This window comes from Narcine bancroftii, chromosome 7 (assembly GCF_036971445.1).
Source record: "Narcine bancroftii isolate sNarBan1 chromosome 7, sNarBan1.hap1, whole genome shotgun sequence".
Taxonomy (NCBI): domain Eukaryota; kingdom Metazoa; phylum Chordata; class Chondrichthyes; order Torpediniformes; family Narcinidae; genus Narcine; species Narcine bancroftii.
In genome coordinates, this window is record NC_091475.1 from 30448022 (window position 1) to 30471299 (window position 23278).

The 23278-nt window shown below is 39.5% G+C and overlaps 2 protein-coding genes across 12 annotated transcripts in view; one reads left to right on the forward strand and one right to left on the reverse strand.

Annotated features, from left to right (window-relative positions):
• The window catches only part of LOC138738684 (uncharacterized protein CXorf38-like), a 62742-nt gene that overhangs the window by 38324 nt on the left and 1140 nt on the right, over window positions 1–23278 (forward strand). For 5 of the 10 annotated variants that reach the window (XM_069889378.1, XM_069889377.1, XM_069889373.1 and 2 more), the window contains 2 exons: window positions 1446–1505; window positions 6246–6473. The gene's annotated coding sequence lies outside the window, so the exon portion shown is untranslated. Of the gene's footprint in view, window positions 1–1445; window positions 1567–6245; window positions 6474–8841; window positions 9698–23278 lie in introns of those variants that run through there. The other 5 variants (XM_069889372.1, XM_069889381.1, XM_069889375.1 and 2 more) reach the window with 4 other exon arrangements.
• atp6ap2 (ATPase H+ transporting accessory protein 2) overlaps window positions 10300–23278 on the reverse strand; it is a 35514-nt gene continuing 22535 nt past the window's right edge. For both annotated transcript variants that reach the window (XM_069889369.1, XM_069889370.1), the window contains 5 exons: window positions 20778–20915; window positions 16987–17040; window positions 12925–13074; window positions 11723–11842; window positions 10300–11483 (listed from right to left, as the gene is read on the reverse strand). In XM_069889369.1, coding sequence (XP_069745470.1) covers window positions 11289–11483; window positions 11723–11842; window positions 12925–13074; window positions 16987–17040; window positions 20778–20915 — 657 coding nt within the window. In that variant the 3' untranslated portion in view covers window positions 10300–11288. The remainder of the gene's footprint in view (window positions 11484–11722; window positions 11843–12924; window positions 13075–16986; window positions 17041–20777; window positions 20916–23278) is intronic.

The following is a 23278-nucleotide window of genomic DNA, read 5'->3' on the forward strand; positions in this document are numbered from 1 at the left end:
GTCACGGTGGCCAGTGGAGAGCTCGCCATATAATACGATCTTGGGAAGGCGATGGTCCTCCATTCTGGAGACGTGACCCATCCAGCGCAGCTGGATCTTCAGCAGCGTGGACTCGATGCTGTCGACCTCTGCCATCTCGAGTACCTCGACGTTAGGGGTGTGAGCGCTCCAATGGATGTTGAGGATGGAGCGGAGACAACGCTGGTGGAAGCGTTCTAGGAGCCGTAGGTGGTGCCGGTAGAGGACCCATGATTCGGAGCCGAACAGGAGTGTGGGTATGACAACGGCTCTGTACACGCTTATCTTTGTGAGGTTTTTCAGTTGGTTGTTTTTCCAGACTCTTTTGTGTAGTCTTCGACACCGTGAGCAGGAAAGGGCTTTGGCAAATACTAGAGCGCATCGGATGTCCCCCAAAGTTCCTCAACATGATTATCCAACTGCACGAAAACCAACAAGGTCGGGTCAGATACAGCAATGAGCTCTCTGAACCCTTCTCCATTAACAATGGCGTGAAGCAAGGCTGTGTTCTCGCACCAACCCTCTTTTCAATCTTCTTCAGCATGATGCTGAACCAAGCCATGAAAGACCCCAACAATGAAGACGCTGTTTACATCCGGTACCGCACGGATGGCAGTCTCTTCAATCTGAGGCGCCTGCAAGCTCACACCAAGACACAAGAGAAACTTGTCCGTGAACTACTCTTTGCAGATGATGCCGCTTTAGTTGCCCATTCAGAGCCAGCTCTTCAGCGCTTGACGTCCTGCTTTGCGGAAACTGCCAAAATGTTTGGCCTGGAAGTCAGCCTGAAGAAAACTGAGGTCCTCCATCAGCCAGCTCCCCACCATGACTACCAGCCCCCCCACATCTCCATCGGGCACACAAAACTCAAAACGGTCAACCAGTTTACCTATCTCGGCTGCACCATTTCATCAGATGCAAGGATCGACAATGAGATAGACAACAGACTCGCCAAGGCAAATAGCGCCTTTGGACATTACTATATACAGTGACTTTAAAAGTGTACCTGACTCGGGGTGGGGCAGGGGGGAGAGAGACAAGTTTTTCCCAGAAGCTAAGGAGGTGATGAGATTTTCTAATAGCCTAGTTGCCGCCCAGAAGGATTCCCAAGGAAGATGAAGAATGGTGGGTCAATGATAAGAAGGGATCTGGAGTACAAAATGTATATAAAATTATGTTATTTAAAAAATGGTTACACTTGTTTATCATGAAGGCTTAAACTTTAAAAATGAAAAGTATGTGGGGAGCTTTGAGGCATCAGAGGAGGTAGAGAAATTTGATGGGTGGCATGGGCATGCTCCAAATTGGAGGAGGAGTTGGCACCTGTGTAGGGGATAGGGATGACGAGAAGGGCAGGAGTGGAGTGGGGGAAAGAGAAGTCTTTTTTGTGTGTATGCTTTTGAATTATTGGTTTTGGTTTTGTTTAGGTTTCGTTTTGCATACAAGCATCTGTGCCAAGAGTTGACACAAGACAAAATGGACAAAAGGTAAATAATGAAGGACAAGAAGAGAGGGGAAGAGGAAGATAAAGAGGCACTCGGGTGATGGGTAAATTTTCATGTAAATGGGACAATTAAGAGAAAGAGACTTGGCACACCTTAAGAAACTGCAGGCAGACATAGTGTTCCTACAGGAAACCCATCTTATGAACCAAGAACATTCCAAATTAAAAAGGGGATGGGTAGGTCAGGTGGCAGCATCCTCTTTCAATTCCAGAACCAGTTGAGAGGCAGTCCTAATAAGAGAGAATTCCAGTAACGATCTGGAGGGGGTGGTCGCTGACCCAGCAGGGAAGTTCATGATGATACATTGTCAAATATACTCAGAATCCTGGACATTTATGAATATATATGCCCCAAATTTCAATGAAGAAAAATTTATATAAGATATATTCTTCAAAGTATCTGATGGGGTTGAGAATAAACTGACTGGAGGGGATTTCAATTTTTGTCTGGATCCAATCATGGATAAGTCAGCCAAGAAGGTGATGAGGGCCAAGGTGGCTAAGTCCAACCTAGCCTTCATGAAAGATTTGAATCTCATAGACACTTGGAGAAGGCTGAATCTGAGAGAAAGGGACTATTCCTTTTACTTGAGGCAATTACATTTTTTTTTCTGGCATTAGCCCAGTTGGAAAGTAGGATAGTGGAGACCAAGTACATGGCTTGGCTGCTGTCAGACCATTCACCCCTGACTTTATCCATCATAATGCCAAGTAAGCAGGCTATTGGCGTATAGATGGCACCTAAATCCATTGTTTTTGGGAAAAATGGAATTTAGTAGCTTTGTCAGAACTCAGATAGAAATGGAATTTAGTAGCTTTGTCAGAACTCAGATAGAAATGTTTTGCTAGATGAACCGCTCCTCTACTGACAACACTTGGCCAGAGTTTGACATGTGTGGACTAGACATAAACAGACTCTTTCCCTTGAGGGCAGGGGAGGTTGGAACAAGAGACCATGAGTTAAGGGTAAGGGGGCAACACTTTTGGAGAAATATTAGAGGTGGCTTTTTCACTCAGCGAGTGGTGGCAGAATGGAATGAACTTCCGAATGAGATAGCTGCGTCAGGATCCCTTCTGTCATTTAAGAGAAGGTTGGATGTGTACATGGAGTTGAGGGGGTCGGAGGCTTAGTGGCGGTGAGCGGGAGGTTTGAGCTAGTGGAGTTGTTCTAGTGAACCAGTGCGGACTCGAAAGGCCGACATGGCCTGTTTCTGCTCAATAAATGGTTATATGGTTATAAGTGTTAAACAGAAGATGCTTAAATTATAGCATTAGATAATGAGGTGTAATGCAAGAAACCAGTGAAGAATAGTTATGAGATAGAGCACGTGAATTACTCAAGTTGTTGAGATTGAAAGATATACACTGTATAGGGAAATGTGGAGTCTGACAAATGAATGTTTCTGTGGGTCCACAGCCTTGATGTTCTTTTGTCAAGTTTATTGTCATCTGATTGTACAAGTACAACCTGATGGAACAGTGTTCTCTGGTCCTCAGTGCAAAAACATGCACACACACAATCAGACATAACACACATATAGATAAATAATACTTGTGCAGGACAAGTATTATATCTATAAAAGTAAATAAATATTGTTTTGTACAATTGAGAGTCTTGGATGGTTAGTATGAGCAGTTCCTTTAGTCATTTAACATTCTCACTGCCCAAGGGAAGCTAGTTCTGATGCTCTTCCCCAACAGGAGCAGCTGAAAGATGCTGTATGCAGAGTGGAAGGGGTCCTCAATGATTTTGCACACCCTCCAGAAAATGATCCCAGTAGATAATAGCCTGAGATTGTCTGATCTCGGAAACTAAGCATGCTCAGGACTGGTCAGTTCTTGGAGGGGAGACAGCCTAGGAACATCAGGTGCTCTAGGTTTTTGTGAAGGGCACTGGACAAAATGGTGACTCTGTCTTCCTTACAGTATCAAAAGTTAAAGAATTTCATATATGTTACTTTCTAAATGTAGTATTATGTGACAATGATGGAACTTTTGCCTTCAGATCACGTTGATGGGGGAGGGAGACTCCAGTGATCTTTGCCACTCTTATGGTCCTATGGATTGACCTCAGATCCATTTCTCTGCAGCAATCGAACCACTCTATGATGCTGCCAGCCAGGATGCTCTCATTGGAGGTTGACATTAATGGTGGCTGGTAGTCTTGCCCACTTCAGTCTACTCAGGAAATGCAGTCACTGTTGCACCTTCTTGACAAGTGAGATATTGAGTGTCCATGATAATTCACAAGTTAAGTGAACTCCAAGGAATTTGGTGCTCTCCACTCCCTCTACGAGAGTTCTCTCTATTCCACAACTTATCGTTGTTGCTGATGAGGCCAACTACTATTGTCATCTGCAAACTTGATGACACTGTTGGAGCTGGATCTGTCAATGCAGTCATTGGTCAGTAGTGTTAACAGGAGTAAGCTTAGCATAGGGCCCTGAGGTGTACCAGTACTCCGCATGATGGTGCTCCATATTCTGCTACTGACCCGGACAGAAAGTGGTCTTTTCATTAGAGAGTCTAGGATCCAATTACAGAGAGAAAGGTGTTGAGTCCCAGCAAGGACAGCTTCTCCAGTCGCCTCTAGGGAATGATCATATTAAATGCCAAGCTGAAGTCGATGAACAACTGCCTGACGTATGAAGCATCATTCTCCAGATGGGCCAGGACAGTGTGAAGCAACAAGACAATAGCATCAACTGTGGAATGGTTTCTTCTACAGGCAAATTGAAATAAATCCAGTACCCCTGGGAGGTGTGCGTTGATGTGTTCCATCACCAGATGCTCAAAGCATTTCATACTGGTGCGACAGGATTGTAGTCATTGAGGCCTATTATTGTCACCCTCTTGGATACCGGGTTGATGGTGGCTGTCTTGAACCTTGCAGGAATGATGGACTGCTGCAGTGAGGTGTTGAAAATATACATGAAAACCTCCACCAATTGGTCTGTGCAGTCCTTCATTACTCAACCAGGTATGTGTGTGGTCCCACTTCCTTGTGTGGGTTCACCCTGGAATAGGGTTCTCTTCACCTTGGCTGTGGCCATAAGGGGGGGCCCATTCATCAGGGGGACACGGAGCTATCTTTGTCATCATCCTGTTCTTCCCATCAAACTGTGCATAGAAGGTATTTAGTCTGTCCGTAATCCTTAATTTGCAAGGATGACTTGTGATCTGTAATCGTTGAGATTTCCTTGATACATGTTGCCTGTGTTGCACAGATGTCTGTGAATCTTCTGTGTGTACCCTCACTTTGCCTTCCAGATTGCATGGAAGAGTTCAGCCCTGGTTGATCTTAGTGCCATCCTATCCCCAATCCTGAAGGCTGCATCACGAATTCAACCGTGAAATGGCTCCATCATTAATTCAGTTATAGACTCTTTGTCCAGAGAAAGATTCCAGTTTTTGATGGTGACCCACTTTGATTCCAAGCATTTATGAAAAACTTTGAACGCAGTATTGAAATTAAGAGCCAAAGCTCAGAATATTGTCTATATTATTTGGAGCAGTTCATGAATGGACAAGTTCTTGTAAAGAGTTGCCATCGTATGGTCTTAAGTGACCATAAGAAAAATGCAAGCTTCCTGTTGTGAAGAAAATTTTATTCTGCAATGATAAGCATGATTTGGGAAAGTTTTCACAGATGGAAAAGATGCATAGAGAGAAAATAGCTTTTCTGAAGGAAAATGGAGTATATTTTGGCTGTCTGAGTAAAGGACACATCAGCAAAAAGCGACTCAACTGTGATATATGCAGTCAAAAGCCTCCCAAATTGTTACACATCTTCCAGGAAAAGGTACAAACAAGAAGCAGGTGAAAATAGTGCTGAAGCCTTGGTTTTGACAAATGGTCTTACTGGGGCCAGAGAAAACAACTGCAAACTTTTAATGCCTGGGCAAATCAAGGCCAAGAAGTGTAATAATGCATACTTATGCATTTCTTCACCCAGGAAGCACTGTCATTTTGCACCGTAGGGCTAATGAATAAGCTCAATCTTCAAGGAAGGTCAAAAATTCTATTGAGAACCATAGGTTAAGCTAAATACATTGAAGCCTACATTGTTTTGGGCTTAGAGATCACTGGACTGGATAGTAACAATTTTTGAATTTCCAGGGGATGGCTGGTTTGCCCAGGGGCAATAGTTACATCTACTGCTGGGCCTCGTTATTTCCCAGGTGTTGTTTGTGGAAGGAGCAAGGAGGTTGGCACAACCAGGCAGGCCACAGCACCAAATTTTTTGTCTTTCCAGCATTGGGTCCCGTCTTACCCTCATTCCTGAACCACCGATTAGAGTTGAACTGGAAACAGATGCTTAAGCTGGGTTGTAAAGGTCTCAACTTGCATGCTGAGTGCTACAACTTGTTGCTCTAGCTCCATTTTATCTGATGTAATAGTTGTTGTCATGACTGCACCCAGCTGCATTGCAGAGATAGTCTCCATGACAATGTTGGGCTGTTTTGAGAGTTCATATGCTGGCTAATTGAAAGATGCCTTTCAGGTACCCCTGAATCTGCAGTGGAGGAAATACTGTTTCCAGATATCACCATCAGTCCTGCCATCTCTGCAGCATTTATGATGGCCTCCTATTGTTCAGATTGTAATCTGTCAGCAGTTCTCCCATGCAGGATTGATGAGAGGGTTGCATTAGCTCCAAAATGGCAGAGTGTCATTTGGCATAGTCTCATCCAGATTAAGAAGTACATCTTCTACCTTACAGGTGATCCATTTCGGGAGACAAGTTGCGAGCAAGCCAAACTTTGTCCACTGACTAGAGATTCAACGAATGGAATTGTGCCTCGAGGATTGAAAACCGCGCTCAACTCCCACCATGATGTTTCTATCATCGAGCATATCCATCTTTGCTGGGAAGGTGCTGCAAAGTAACGGGATCACCAGTTGTAGGAACTCTCATCTCTCTCCTCACAATTAAAATCAGTAAACCACATTCTTATTTATTTCTCAACTCCACTTTTAAGCCTCGCTCTCCACCCCATTCACTCTTCCCACATGACCACGATGCTGTCCCTGCTGGTCATGTCAATCCACACAAATGCATTTGTACTCCTGAGGGTCACCTCCAGGAACCAGCTCTATACAAAATACACGTGAGTGTGGGCCACAACCAGACCTCAATGAAGTATTGTACTCCTCATTTGAGAAAAGAGGTGTTGATGTTGGAGAGAATTCAGAGGAGGTTCACAATGATGATTCCAGGTATTAAAGGGTTATATTAGGAGAATTGGTCTGTACTCGTTAGAATTTAGGAGAGTGAGGGGGAACTCGTTGAAACATTTTGTATGTTGAAAGGTATGGACAGAGTAGGAGGGCTGTTTCCCATGGTGGGGGAAGACTTGGACTAGAGGGGACAACGTCAAGATTGAAGGGCATTCACTTAGAACAGAAATTTCATCAGTGGAATTTGCTGTCACATGCCATTTGGGAGACCAAGTCATTGAATGCATTTAAGGCAGAGATTGATAGGTTCTTGATTAGCCAGAGCATGAAAGGTTAAGTGAAGACTGGGCAGTCGGCTGAGTGAAAGAATGGATCAGTTTGTGATTAAATGACAGAGCAGACTTGATGGGCTGATTAACCTATTTCTCATGTTTTGTGGTCTGAAGGGAAATTAGGGATAGACCACCTTTTACTGAACTTTGAAATATGGCCAATAAAGTGAAATCTTGGGAAAGGAAGTAATTTATTGCCCTCTGGTGGAAGATTAGGAAAGGTACAGTACTTCCTCAATCTACAACACAGCTATGGTGTACAATGCAAAATTGAATGGGTACTTTAATATTCAATATCTGGCATATTTTATTTATTAAATGTTATCATGTGTTTAGACCATTCAGTTATGGATTATTTAGTCATGCTAGAATTTGTTTCATCTTAATTTACTTTCCATGTGATGGCCAAAGCCAATTGGCCAGACTCTCACCTTTCAAATATTTACAGCAAAGTTGATGCAAATATTGATCTCTTCCACACATTTTTGATAAAGATTACAATGGCTGATTACCCTTGCCTAAACAATTGAGAAAGCTGATATTAATTCTGAAAGACTAAGGAAAACAAAGTTTGTTTAAGAGTTCTATCCTTTTCAATCTTACAATCACAAGGGATCCCTTTGTGCCATCTAAGATCGTATTTCAAGATATGTGAGCTTTAATTAATAACATCCCTTTCAGCTTTGTCTTCAAAGGACCAAGAACTTAAAATCATACAAATGAATTTTGTTTTTAAATTTTCATTTTAGCACAAAACTGATAGTTAAACAGCTGATTCATTAGGTAGAGTAGGAATTCTATGGTCCCGTGTCATTGCAGGACATGAAACCTTAAAATGACATGGATGAGGAGATGGTAATTTGACTGAGATCAGGCTTTTAGTGCAGCCAGAGTTAGCTTCAATTCCCTATTAAAACGTGGAGCCTCAGTATGGGCCCTTTGGCCACAATGTCCTGACCTACATAAACCTATTCCACAACAATTTAATCTTTCCATAACCCTCCATTTTTCTCATATCCCCGACTAATTTGTATAGTAAACTTGAGGAATATACTCCACTAAATAACCTATCATTAACTGCTACTTTATGTTCAAGTTCAACCTTCCAAACTGCATCACTTCATTGTAGGCCAAAGGTCCTGTACTGTACTTCTGTTTAGAATCGTCATTGACTTGTTTGCTGAAACAAGAGAATGTGCTTCAACCAAAGTCCACTACTCTACACCATGAAAAATTTAACTCAAAGTTTGGAAAACAGAACATTTCCTATATTACAGGAGCCACTAAAAACATTGAAACTCAATTTCCAGATACCTACACATCTATAAACAAATTACACCAGTCATGCAACAAATCTCATACTTTACAGACAATTCTGCTCTAGAGTATTACATTCAGCACACACCTTAAAACACTGAAGAAAAAGTACTCATCAAAACTTTGAAGACCACTGGTTAGAAAAGTAAGCATATGTCAGCTTCCTCACTTGGGCCAGCGTCCCAAGTTTTGAGTCAGCTCTACCTGCCAGGCCTCAAGTTTCATACATTCAGTACTCTAACACAGGAAGATTATCAGGTAAATAGGAAAAATTTCAAGAAATTTCACAGCCTCCATCAGAAAGTATAACAACTCCTGACTTTAATGTCTTGCCATTGAATGCTCTGAACCCATGATCTAGGACAGCACCAAGAATAGTTTATTGTTACGAATGTAGAAGCCAAATATAGCACTACACTCTCGTCCATCTCATCAAGCCCTTCCTACCCCATGTGTGGCAGAATCTCATGTCCCTTATTAACCCCTCAGCCACTTCAGAACTGGAGAGGAAGTCAATCAGAACTCAACAACAAAGAGGACACGGAGTACAAGATATGGACAGAATTATGAAGATTTTTGAAACTACAAGATTTCAACTGTAATTTTGCTGTTAGTCACACAATAGAAGAGAAAGTCAGTAAAGTTTGGTGAACTATTTAAAATTTAAATAGTCAATTATGGATTTTCACTTTTGCATTCAAATCAGATTAGAAACCACCATTAAGGAGTGGTGGCCTTCATTCAGAAGGAGAAAGCCAAATGTATTACTGAAATTATTCAAGAATTGAGGTAGTTCAACTGGGATTTATTGAAAATATTTCCAGAAAGACTTAAGTTGGCTGCCAACTAATTAAAAATAGTTGAGAAAAATAAAGTCACTTAATGTCAGAAGAAAGGATAGAGTTTAAAAACTGAACCATTTAACAGTTTTACAAATGAGTTGTTGGAATGAAAGAAATTTGCTAATTAAAACATTAGTGGAAATGTTATCAATTGGTTAAAACTACAATAAAGTATTAACTAAAATAGCAGAGTTCAAGTGTCAAAATTTTATGATCATGTTTAAAACTTGGTTATATGGGGATAGCATAGTGGAAATTAAAGTCATCTTTTCCATGGTGGGTGAAAATGAGAGGTATCCAACCATTCTTGTGAGGTGTGTTTCAATGGTGGGGAGCAGCAAGGATTCTACTGAATGTAGGTGTGGAATTATCAGTGTTATTAATTCAAGATTTAAAAGTTATTAGTGCCATGTAAGAATGTGGAATCTGTGCATATATTCACTCAATAATTACTGCAACAAAGTGAAATACATGTGTAATAAAACAGAATTAAATCATGAAAATTTGTGGCCTCAGTGGGTTGCTGATGTAGAAAGGGTACTGACACTTTAAAACAAGTACAAAATTATAATAGCATTTCATACAAAAAGCAGATCCTTATAAAAACTGAATACAGGTACACGATCCTTTATTCGGAATTTTCTGGATTTCGGAAAACCCACCCGAATTGTGCTGCCATATCCACCCCCACCCCCTTTCAATCGCCCGGCTGCCTTCCCCAAGTGTCGGGTGCCTCTCTTCCCACTTACCAGATTTGAGCTTTCCAGATTTTAGAAGTCCGGATAAACGATCATGTACCTGTAGTCTTATTTTCATTAAAAGAAATTAGGCCATGATGGGAAGATTGAAAAGATTAGATCAAGGAAGATAAAATTTGAGGCATTAGATAGATGATCAAAAGTTAGTTATGGGGATGCACTTTAAATTATTAAGCTGCAAGAACATTGAATAAACAGCAGAGAAAAAATGGAGGCAATTAAACAAGGTCATTCAAAGAACAAATAATGTGGGATGAACAGAAATGGCTGTTTTTCATGTTTCACAACAAAACTGAAGATTGTAACAATGACTGTTAGATACTTGTGCAAATGCATTACATCATATATAGTTTAGCCATTCACACACTTTATTAAGATTGGAAAAAAGGCATTCATAAATAGCAGGATCACATTTGTACAGAATTCAGCTTTTAATCATTAGAATGACAAGTGCTGTAACAATTAGACAACAAAAATAATTGACCACCAATCAGGATTCTGGCATTGTAGTTAACACTTCATACAGCATTTGCTAGCTACAGAAATAGATTAAGTCTTGCAGTGCATTTCTGACAATAACTCCATTAGAGTGAAACAAGGAAAGTTTACACACCAAATCAAATAGTAAGTTGAACAACAATAATTTAGAGGCAGAAGAACAGACTATTTGCACACAAATTTGATTGCAATTTTGAGATCATGGAAATTAAAAACTTTCATCCCATTTAATGGTTAAGCAGAAATTCATCTCGGTTTAACTGCTGAATCAATGGTATATTTGTACATAATGGTTTTAACTATAAAAGTTAAGATACTGAATTAAATTGTGGTAAAATCTAAGACTTGGAGAATCATATAGATCATGTATCCTGAAAATTGTTGTTCTGATTTGTTGGATGAAGTTCATTGCAACCAAGACTTTGTAAAGAATATTAGATATAATCAACAAACTATCTTCTGAAGTAATCCATATTCAGTGAAAATGGGCATAATCTAATCTTCCTCATTTTTACTTCCTGGCTGCCCTCCTTCTCAACTCTCAACCCAGTATTTTACTGAAACAATTTTCACAATTAGAAAACAATGAAAGCTTTTCATGACAAAGTAATCTCATCAATTAGAGTTGCATATAATAAATATCATAACCAAATATCTTAAGGTACTTTTAGTATTTTACATCTCACATTTTTTAAAATTCTAAAACATTCTATGCAGGAGGAATACTCTGTAGGAAAGAACAGACTCCAATTGTGTTAGTTTTTCAACTATTTCCAGAACTTTTGTAATTTACATTTTCATTGATTGGACTTTTTAAATTTTATGTGAAGCAAGCAGCTTATTCCATTTTAATTCGCTGACTAGTCATTCTATAGATAATGCTGTCGTAACCAGGATCCATGTTCCACAGGTTGTAAGCAATGACGATCACAGATAAAGCAAGGGCTATCATCAACCAGAGGACAATATTGAAAACAACAGAATAGTTAAGGTTGTATTGGTAGGCCAAACCATATGGATTGCCTGGGTTGCTCTACAAGAAAAACAAGAGGTTAACAACATGTCAATGTCTTCATTAAACAAAGTCTTAAGCAAAAATTAAAATGCATTTAAACACATCACCAGAACCAGTTTGATATTTTATTATTTTATCTTTGTGAAAATACTTATTGTTCATGCTTCTCAAAAACTGCCAGCATTTCTTTCAAGAAAGATGCAAATTTAAACAAAGAGGTAGTTGGGCTATGGGAATAATTTGTAAACTATACTTACTTTTGATGGAGATTCTAGGATAGATCGAGATTTTCTCACAAAAGGAGTTTCAAACAACTTCACAGTTAGCAGCTCAATCAAAGCATTTTCATTATAAATGGAAAACACCTCATCTGCAAACTGAGAAAAACAAACCTACTTGTTTAATTACTAATGTGAAACTAAAAATTTCTAAAATTGTATTAGAAAAATCTACAGTAGTCACACAAAATGTAAACCAGTACAAAACATTTGTATCTCAGATGATATTATCTACAATTGGAATTAAAAGACAAGAATTGAAAACATTCACTTAAATTGTTGTAGCCACCATCAAAAACTCTTAAAATGGTGGACCAATATTAAATTGTCAGATGACTCCTCAGATTTTTTTTATTTTTAAAAAGATTACCTTGAAGGCAGCAAAACATAGGTATCAAGAGGCTTTTCTAGGAAACAATGCTTTCAATTTTACTGAAATGGGAGGAAGCTCATGAGGAGTTAAGGACTGAGCAGGAAATCCCAGAGGATAAAGCAAAAGGAAGCTGAAAGCTTGGCTGTATGTAGGCGAAGTTGAGGGAAAAAAATCAATTGGAGGGGGTAGATAACACTTAAAAGAGGAAGTCTTTGTGCATAATATGTTGCAACTTTGAGGACTGAGGACAGATGGTCAGCACTTAGATTAAGTTTGAAGGCAAAATGTACAAGAATGAAACTTCCTGCAGGAGATGTTTGTCAGAGATAGTGAATGGTTAAGGGTGAAATGTTTAAAGGGAACATGAGGGGAAACTTATTCACAGAGTGGTGAGTGTGAAACAAGTGAGCTGCCAGCAGGTTCGATTCTGATACAAGAAAAATTTGGATTTGCACATGGAAGGGAGGGGCATGGAGGGCTATCGTCCAGGTACAAGTCAATGGGACTAGGCAGAATAATACTTTTGCACAGACTAGATGGACTGCTGGAGTTCCATGGATGAAAGGAACTCTTCCTCATCTGAGGTCGTAATTTACAAAGGAGAGTGTCAAGGGTATATTACAATCCATGCTCATACTGACTGTGTGCATCTTAATTATATCCAGAAAATAATCTTTAATATTTGAATATCAACACTTAGCTTGTGACAAGCTGAAAAACAACCAGAAGCAGAGAAGTGCAGTATAACAGTACCAATATTTCAATATGGGAATAGATTACATATCTGAACACAGTGATGTTCTTTTACCTTCTGAATAGTTGAAGTCAGGATTTGTGCAGCATCATGAAACTGCTGAGAGTTCGGCCCGTAATGTTTTATGATTTCTTCCAGGCCCACCAGCTCCAGTGAATAAAGATCAGGTGAATGATCTTTTGCCAAATGTTTGTGGGCAGACAGCTGTGGGAAATATTTACATCGTTTTGGGTTTTTTGTAAAAATGAGTGTATAATTGCATTGCTGTGCATTGCAACCAAAGAATTTGGGAGTAGAGCTTGCACAAATATGCAAAACCAATTCTTAGCGTTTACATTTGAATTTCACCAAATATTAAACTTGAAAATGTGTACATTTTTTTTTTACCCAAAATTATTTCATTCCAAACAAACTGCATCACAATCTGATAGATTAGACAGTTGCCAAGTTCCCATTTTTTTTTTTTAAATTTTTTATTTTTCACACCATAAATCACAATAGCCATGATATACACTTTTTCTTTTCCACACATTTACAGTGACTTTTTCTCCCTCCCCCCTCCCTCCTCCCAAGCCACCCCCCCACCCCCCCCTCTCATCCATTTTAGGTATACAATCTAGGTTGCATTAATTCAGTTAGACAATGTTGTCATTCAACAAAAATACACCAGAAATTCTACTGAGTCCATTCTTTTCTTTTCTTCTCCTTCCATCAACTTAGGTAATGTTTGTTCCCGGTAGGTTTTCGCTATTGTATTTAATGTAAGGCTCCCATACTTGTTCGAATATTTCAATATTATTTCTTAAACTATATGTTATTTTTTCTAATGGAATACATTTATTCATTTCTATATACCATTGTTGTATTTTCAAATTATCTTCCAATTTCCAGGTTGACATAATACATTTTTTTGCTACGGCTAGGGCTATCTTGACAAATCTTTTTTGTGCATCTTCCAAGTCAATTCCAAATTCTTTATTTTTTATGTTACTTAGGAGAAAGATCTCTGGATTGCCAAGTTCCCATTTGATGAGACTTGCATTTATATTGCATTCCATGATCTCCAAGTACCAAATCATTTTAAACATGTGGTCAATGTTTAATCTAGCAAATGCACAAAATTTGCACAAGTATCCCATCCTAGTTCAACAAAACAGAAATGCTTTTACATTGTCCTTAACTATTTCCAACTACCTGTATGTAGTAATGGAACTATTCTTAACCTGAAATGTAACTGGTTGGGCATTTTCTGGCATAAAAAGCAAAAAAATAGCACTTAATCAAGTAAATAGGCCATATTAAAATCAAAAGATATTCATTGAACTCATCTGCCAGAAGATAATGTCAGGACTAAAATAGAAATAGGCATCCAAGTACTTTAGAAAAGACAAGTATTGGTGCTAAGATTTAGGAAAATGCTTCAGGAATAAAATTTGAAAAATGATCATATGAAAGGCATTCATTTGAGGACATAATTTAAGAGTGTCAAGAGTATCGAGTTGCCATAGTGTGAAATTAGGGTATGTTAAAATACAAATTTTTAACCATATACAGCACAGGCCAGTTTGGCCCTACTAGTCCATGCCGGAACAAATGCCCACCCCCCTAGTCCCACTGACCAGCACCTGGTCCATACCCCTCCAGTCCTCTCCCCTCCATGTAATTATCCAGTCTTTCCTTAAATGTAAATAACGTCCTTGCTTCAACCACCTCTGTCGGAAGCTTATTCCACATCCCAACCACCCTTTGCGTGAAGAAATTTCCCCTCGTGTTCCCCTTATAATTTTCTCCCTGCAATCTCAAACCATGGCCTCTGGTTTGAATATTCACCACTCATAATTGAAAAAGCCTATCCACGTTGACTCTCTCTGTCCCTTTTAAAATCTTGAACACCTCCATCAAATCCCCCCTCAATCTTCTACGCTCCAGAGAAAAAAAGCCCCAGGCTGCTCAACCTTTCTCTGTAACTCAAACCCTGACATCCTGTCAACATTCTCGTGAACCTTCTCTGCACTCTCTCTATTTTGTTTATATCCTTCCTATAATTCGATGACCAAAACTGCACACAGTATTCCAAACTTGGCCTCACCAATGCTTTGTACAATTTCATCATAACATCCCAACTCTTGAATTCAATACGATTTATGAAGGCCAACATTCCAAATGCCTTCTTCACCACTCTATCTACCTGAGTATCAACTTTGAGGGTACTATTTACCATAACTCCTAAATCCCTTTGTTGTTCTGCACTCCTCAGTTGTCTGTCTATCAATCCCTTTGTTGCTCTGCACAAATTTATTTCAGGTAATCTTGTAGAGAGGACGTAAAAGCAACACCAAGTGAGGAATATGGTGTCGCCAGTATCCCAATAACCCTAGGAAACGCTGGGTCTCCTTTTAACTAGTAGGTGTGGCCAAGACTGCGATTTATTGCGAACTTTATTGGGAACCACCTGTTCTCCAGCATGCCACTGAATTCCAAGGAAGATAACCGTCTGGGATGGGCCCTGCACCTTGGCGGGGTTAATGGCCCACCCTCTTTACATCAGGGTATTTTGGCCCCTTGGATCATCACATCATCAATATAATGGTGAATTGAGAGGGAAGGCGATACTGGCACTGTCTCCAAATCACAGGCAATTAGGCTGTGGCAAATAGTGGGAGAGTGTACATAGCCCTGAGGGAGGCCCCTTCCAGGTAAAGGCGAACTGATCCTGTGAGACCTCATCTTTAAGAATACTGAAGAAGGCATTAGCGAGATCAATGACAGCATACCATGTTCCAGAGTTCCCAGTAGCAATGTTTTCAATAAGGGTAACAATGTCTGGAACTGGCGAACCAAGTGGTGGGGCATGTTTGTTCAAAAAACTATAGTCAACTGTCATTTTCCAGGAGCCATCCGGCTTCTGGACCAGCCAAACAGGGCTATTAAAGGGCGACGTTGCAGGCCTCCCTACCCCTTCTTGCAAAGCATCGATGGTGGCAGTAATATCTTCCTGCCCCCCAGGGAGGCGATATTGTGGAATGCATATTGGTTTCGGGGTGGGGGGGGGGGGGGAGGCACCATCACAGGATCCCACTTAGCCCGACCCATCACTAGTCTTTTAGTAATAGTCCGAATTCCAAATGCAAATCCCCCTTGGCTAGTATTAAGGGCCGTACTGGCCAACATATTAATACCCAGGTTACACTCGTCAGTGGCAGCCACCAGGGCATGTAACCATATAGAACATTTCTTTCTAATGCATGTAGAAGAAGTCTTAAAAAGTTTAAAGGAATACAGATAATACAATGGTAAATAAACAATAGACACCAAAATTAATTCAAATTTAATGTGTTTCGTAAGGAGCTGGTTTAGATTAGCAACAGAATATTTGTTGTTGGATGCTTCACATACAAATATGGAGTCCCTCAAAATTTAGTCATTAGTACAATTTCAAGATGCTCAACAAATTTGCTTCCTGTTTCTCCTCAGCTCCTTTGATAGAGATATTTTGTATGATAAAAGTACTGTACAGAATCTTTATATTTAGTGCAATACATTTGCACCTACATATACTCTCGAATGTCTTGGAAGCAGTAAGGCATTGAAAGGAATAACTAGGAAGTGAGATTTCACATCATGGGAAGGTTGTAGATTTTGAAACGTAGGTTAAGCAAAATATATTTTGATTTAAAACACATCTTGGTGCAGCTTGAAAGTTTACAACAAAATCTGCAAATCATTGATTTAATTGCTCAGTAAATTTTAATCATGAAGTCCAGCTACTTAGCAACAGGAGTCAAGTTGGGAATCACTAATTTGTCACCATGGGTCTGTAGGAAATAAGACCAACTTTACAAGCAGTTGGTTTTGTGTTCAAGTCAAGGATATTCCTTTTCCCTCAAAAATTAAGCATGTTATTATGAAGTTGTTAAATATTGTGCTCACCTAATCATGATTCTTTGGCACAGTGCTGACAGTAAGATGCCCTTCTTGTCAAGCACCTGCATACAATTTTCAAATTATAAAGTAATGCTGATTTATTAATCTTAAAACAGCTGCTGCAAAGGTTTGCATTAAAAATTGTACCCAACATGGTTAAAATAATTTAAAACAAAGTTTTTGTTAACTTACCAATGCAGAAATATCATGGAGAACCTGCAGTTCTGATAGGAACAGAAGGTCAACCTGGAAACAAAAAAATGCAGAACATTTTTTTCCACCTGGGGATAGGGTGGGTGGAGTGGAGGGAGGAGGGGTGGGAAGAGGACAATGTATTCTACAGCAGAGATGAATGCAAAATGTCATCCAAAATAATTGTACTAAAACAATGCAGCAAATAAGCTACACAAAATAACTTATGGGCATGTGTTTACAATCTACAGATCTACAACTTGAGCTGTATTATCATATTAACACAAAAACTGCACCTTTGTCATGGTGGGCCAATTAAATGACAGCTCAAACAAAATTCCTCAAAAGCAGAACAGATTTATTTTTACTGTCAGGTCAAGATTTAATGATTTGCACTTTTCCATTGTTCCTAGTGAATCAGCATTTGCCTCAACAATTCCCTGAAACTAACAGGATCTTTATGCCATTGTGTGCAGTTTAGTCAAAAATCAAATTGTTGTGAATGATTTTGTCGTCTTTTTTTAGAAGGACTGCTAATTAAACTGAAAATCTTTTGTTGCACAAGATCTGAACGATTAACTAGAATAGGGTACACTTTTGGTCTCCTCGATTAAGAAAGCATCTATTTGTCAGTGATAGCAGGTTTGTCACATGGGTAAAAATGGAGTACAGTGAGACTACATTCTGTTTAAAATGAGGAGGGCCATTCTCATTGAAACGGAGATCATTTAGGTAGAGGTCATTTAGGACTTGAGCAGGAGAAATCTCTTCATTCAGGAAGTCACAAACCTTTGCATCTCTCAATCTGGGGATGGCTGCAAAAGCCATTACGTTTGACCAAAACAAAAGTCAACCAACTTCTGTAATCAAGAGAAGGAAATGGAGAGAATTCTGGTAAATGGAACCGAGTAACAAGATCAGCGATAATCTTAATGATCGATGAAGTGTGCATGAAGGGTTGGTTGATTTCCTGCTCAATATTTTATTTATGCTTATCAATAATTACTGCTCAACAAATGATCTGGCCTTGAGCTGAGATGGTAATTCGACAAAATAATTCACAAGGCATCTCATGCTCATATTTCACCTGAAATTAATTGTGCAAAAGTTCTCATTTTCAAAATGTGTTATGTAACCTGAAATATTGAAAGAATTCTTTAATGTTTATGGCTAGTTGATGAATATCATTGACCCAATTGATCTTTGATAGAAAAGGAGTCAGAAAAGAACAATTTTTTCACCCTTGATTGTTAGTTCTTTATAGGATGCTTTCTTATTAGATCAAAAAGCACTGTTCCTTTATGAATTGCTGCATTCCAAATGACATGTTGTTTAAATACATTGCTCCTTCCCAAAAAAAATTAAGAGCAAGTGAATTTGGAAAATATTCTAAGGTCAGTTTGAAAATTGCTGTTCCTCAAATACTACTCAAAATGAGTGGATCACAACATGTAGCAGAATAGTGAATGATAGCTCAAGCTTAAGGATACACCATCTTTGGCTAGAATAGAGGGAAGTAAAAAAAGTTGTGGCCAATCTCTGGCCCATCAATCGATCATACAAGTAATGAAAGATGCTACCAAACAGTGATCAATCATCATCAGTCTCACCCTCCCTATTATGTCCATAATCCCATACTAACTTTCCTCAGTCCTGATGAATAGTTTTGGCTTGAATTCCTCTAGCAATTTGTGTTGAACTTCATTTTCCAGCATCGGCAGTCTCCTGTGTGTCTCCAATCATCAATAACTTGCCCACTGATTTGAACTTGATTTTCTGCTGGAGACTTGATGTGAACAAAGATAAAATTCTAGAGCGCTGGAGAAAGTTTTAAGAAAAATGCCAAAAAGCCCAATTAAATCCTGTTGTGGTCCATGTTAAGCAGCTAAATACTCATCTGGCATCCTCCTCCACACAAGAGAGCACAGTTATTGGAGACCAATCAGCTCATCTCCAGGAAACATCCAAGAAACCATTCTTTGCTCAATGTTTCAATGCCTTTCTATTCATAGTATCAGTCTGTTTTGATCAGATTATGGAGTTTTCAGCTCCGTTAATGATTTCTTGCAAAGAAGCCATCCATGCCTGCATTCAGGAGGGCTATGAATACATTTGGCCTTGGCAAATGTTCAGTAATATACTACCCCTCCCCCCCCCCCACCCACCACTGCCATGTAATGAATATCACCAAAAGGATGTAACCATCTCTGTTCCGATAACATTATGACAAAAGAATCAGATCAGCATTCTATGGGTTCTAATTAATCAGAAAGTTTACCAGATTAGCCACACAACTGTGGTCACAAGGCTGGCTACAACCTAGATATACTATAGTAAACATCTCACCTAACTCCAGAGCTTTTACCCCTTCCAATCAGAACACAAGTGATAGAATTTTCGCTACTTGCCTTAATGTGCAAAATCAGCAAAACTTGAAGCTTAACTATAAAAAGCTGCTTGGTTAATGTTCCAACCAAAATATTAACTTCCTTCAGCACCAGTAGAATAAAACAGGTGATATTTATCAGGAAACTATCCTGTCAGTAATCTGACCATGGGTATTTGATGTGGATCATTCAGTTTAGCGATAAAATATACTGTACTGACTTATTACTCAGGAAAAGATGTCAGACCAATTAGCACTTAAACACCAAAGCTCTCCCAAAAAAAAATTCAAGGTAAAAACTTTGAAGCACCTGTATGTCTTTTCTTTGGCTTGGCTTCGCGGACGAAGATTTATGGAGGGGGTAAAAAGTCCACGTCAGCTGCAGGCTCGTTTGTGGCTGACCAGTCCGATGCGGGACAGGCAGACACGATTGCAGCGGTTGCAAGGGAAAATTGGTTGGTTGGGGTTGGGTGTTGGGTTTTTCCTCCTTTGCCTTTTGTCAGTGAGGTGGGCTCTGCGGTCTTCTTCAAAGGAGGCTGCTGCCCGCCAAACTGTGAGGCGCCAAGATGCACGGTTTGAGGCGTTATCAGCCCACTGGCGGTGGTCAATGTGGCAGGCACCAAGAGATTTCTTTAGGCAGTCCTTGTACCTTTTCTTTGGTGCACCTCTGTCACGGTGGCCAGTGGAGAGCTCGCCATATAATACGATCTTGGGAAGGCGATGGTCCTCCATTCTGGAGACGTGACCCATCCAGCGCAGCTGGATCTTCAGCAGCGTGGACTCGATGCTGTCGACCTCTGCCATCTCGAGTACCTCGACGTTAGGGGTGTGAGCGCTCCAATGGATGTTGAGGATGGAGCGGAGACAACGCTGGTGGAAGCGTTCTAGGAGCCGTAGGTGGTGCCGGTAGAGGACCCATGATTCGGAGCCGAACAGGAGTGTGGGTATGACAACGGCTCTGTATACGCTTATCTTTGTGAGGTTTTTCAGTTGGTTGTTTTTCCAGACTCTTTTGTGTAGTCTTCCAAAGGCGCTATTTGCCTTGGCGAGTCTGTTGTCTATCTCATTGTCGATCCTTGCATCTGATGAAATGGTGCAGCCGAGATAGGTAAACTGGTTGACCGTTTTGAGTTTTGTGTGCCCGATGGAGATGTGGGGGGGCTGGTAGTCATGGTGGGGAGCTGGCTGATGGAGGACCTCAGTTTTCTTCAGGCTGACTTCCAGCTTACCAGGTTCATGGTAAAATTAGTGCAATATCTAATACATGAATTTTAAAATACATTATTATTAGGGAATAATAATAGTCTGGAAAATCTGCTAGACTGGCACAAAAGGACTGAGTATGATGGATTATTACAGTTTTACAATGCTGATCAAGAGGAAAATAAAATTCTCTACTTCTTACCTCATTATTTTTATTCAGAGAATGAGAAGGGAGCATGCTCAAAACAGTGTTATCCTGGTACAAACGATTTCTCATCTGTCGCAATGTCACAGGAAGATCTTCAAAAATGCTGTTTGCCTTCCCAACCATGTACAGTCTCTAAAACAAAAAATTCTGTCAATCTTTTCAATGTTCAGTTTCACAAACTGAACTTGAACTGAACCTAAATATTTAAATACTAGGTTTAGAACCATATGGTTGCCCAATGTTATTTACTCAGAGATGTTTTGAGAAGATGTGACAGAATATAGTTGGGAGATAAATTGGGGCAGGGTTCTTAGTGCAGGTCACATACAAACACTTTAAAAAAGATCTTACTTAAAATACTGGAGCTCTGCTAATGCTAGACATATCAGCCCCAGAAGCTTTGGAGAGTGTCCAAGAGACTTCACTCCTGGATTGTTGTTTACAAAAAGGCAACAGATGAAATAACTTGTCGGAGTTGCATTCTGTCTGGAGTGGAACTTGCTGTTCTAGGAGGGTCATGTGGTTTTGTAAGCAGAGAGTCAAACAGGCTTTTTTCTCAGAGAAAAACACATAGATCAGTTCTACAGTTTTACAGTCAGCAGCAGCAACTGGGACTGGAACAGGACAAGCTGACAAGCTTGTGGAAAACCCCATTTGGAAGACGGATTGTGAGTGCTTAGTTCAAAGCCCTTGTGGTTCATGCAAGAGGAGAGGACTGGCTGTCTAATGTTTCACTTGAAATAAGAAACAGAAAAGGCATTCTATGGTGACCTGAAAGAAAGAGGTTATCATCTGGAGTACCCTGAGGGGAGCAAGTTTTGTCAGCAAGACACTGAAGTGGCTGATTAAAAAGGAATCAGTGTGGGTCCTGGAACAACAAATCTCTCTCTGAAAACTGAATCTTCCTGAGCGGTAACCATTTACCTTTCAAGCACCAAAGCCTGGTGAACTTTATCAATGTTAAATTCTGTGCACAGTATAAGAATTGCCTACAACTAGTGAACTTGGACGAATGAGAAGTGAAATTGGACTGTGAAACAAATAACTTTTCTGAACTTACACACACATTACATACACGTGCTTAGAATTAGAAGGGGATTAAATTAGGTTAGTTAAGTCAATAGAGACAAGTTAGAGTGTGATTCTGTTTTCATGTTTAAAGATAATTAAAAGCAACTTTTGTTTAAGTAACCATTTGTCTTGGTGAATATCTATTGCTGCTGGATTTTGGGGTCCTCTGGGCTCATAATAAATTTTTTTTTTTTTAATAAAGAGAAATATTTGGGATAATCATGACTTGCTTGGAACAAGAAGCACAAGATTATCCCTAGTCTCTCATTCAGACCATACAAATTCAGTACGTTATGAACTTATAAACCCTTATTAGTACTAACAAAGGAACAGCAATGGAAAATTACCAAACAATGGTAAATACATAATCATTTTTATTAAACTATTAATAATATTTCTTACTTATCTCTAAAATTAACTCTAAATTTAACCCCACTATGTGTAATATAAATGTGTGTATTAAATCCAAAACCATTAAAAATTGTCTTTTTCAGAATCGTTTAAACTAAAGTCCAGTTTCAAATATCTTATCGACTTCAAGATCCTTTTAAATCACAATTCAGAATTATGAAGCACTTTTAAACATTATTATTTTCAGATCGCTAAACTCACTAGTCTATGGATGTTGTCTTTCAGAGATCTATTCTTCAAACAGGAGTGACCATCTTCTGGGCACAAATAAGAAGTGGTCTTGCTTATTTAAAAGCCACTTATATTTTATGTCTTCAATTTTCTTCCATGAAGCTGCACTCTATTTTCAAAAGAGCAGTTGAAAAGTGGTCTCCCTTTTGAAATCCACTTACTTTCTGTATTCCCTTTTATTAGGAGTAACTCAACAGCACCTATTCCAGTTACTGTAATTCACAAGGGTCCAACTCCAATGTGACCCACAGGGTCTCAACTTCTGAACTGATACAAAATGTCTGAATTTGCCAATCTATTTCTCAAAATCATGTGACATTACATCATTAGCAAGCTATTCTCAATACTTGGAAACCATGTACTGGAATCTTTATCAGTTCTAGTTTCATTTCTGCAAAACTTCTTGACTTTTCCAAAACCACTCCATATCCACAACAACCTGACCTCATCACTGTTCAAGAGGCTTAATTGCTTTTAAGAACCACACCTGGTACTTGAGTTGTAATCAAGAACACTTCCATTATGGCTCTGCTTTTCAGATGTATCGACTCAGAATAAACTCTTGAGTACAATGGTTTTCTGTAAATGTTTTGTGACCGGTGTATGACCCTGTACCAGCCCACAACCAACTTACTAAAAACACACATACTGCAGTGATTGCTCACAGCAGCACTACTGAAATGAAGCACATCCACACAGCATAAGGGTGAACCAGTAACTGAACTTTATATGAGCCTCTCATTCCTTTAAGGGGACAACCCACTTCCAGTCTGGGTGCAGTA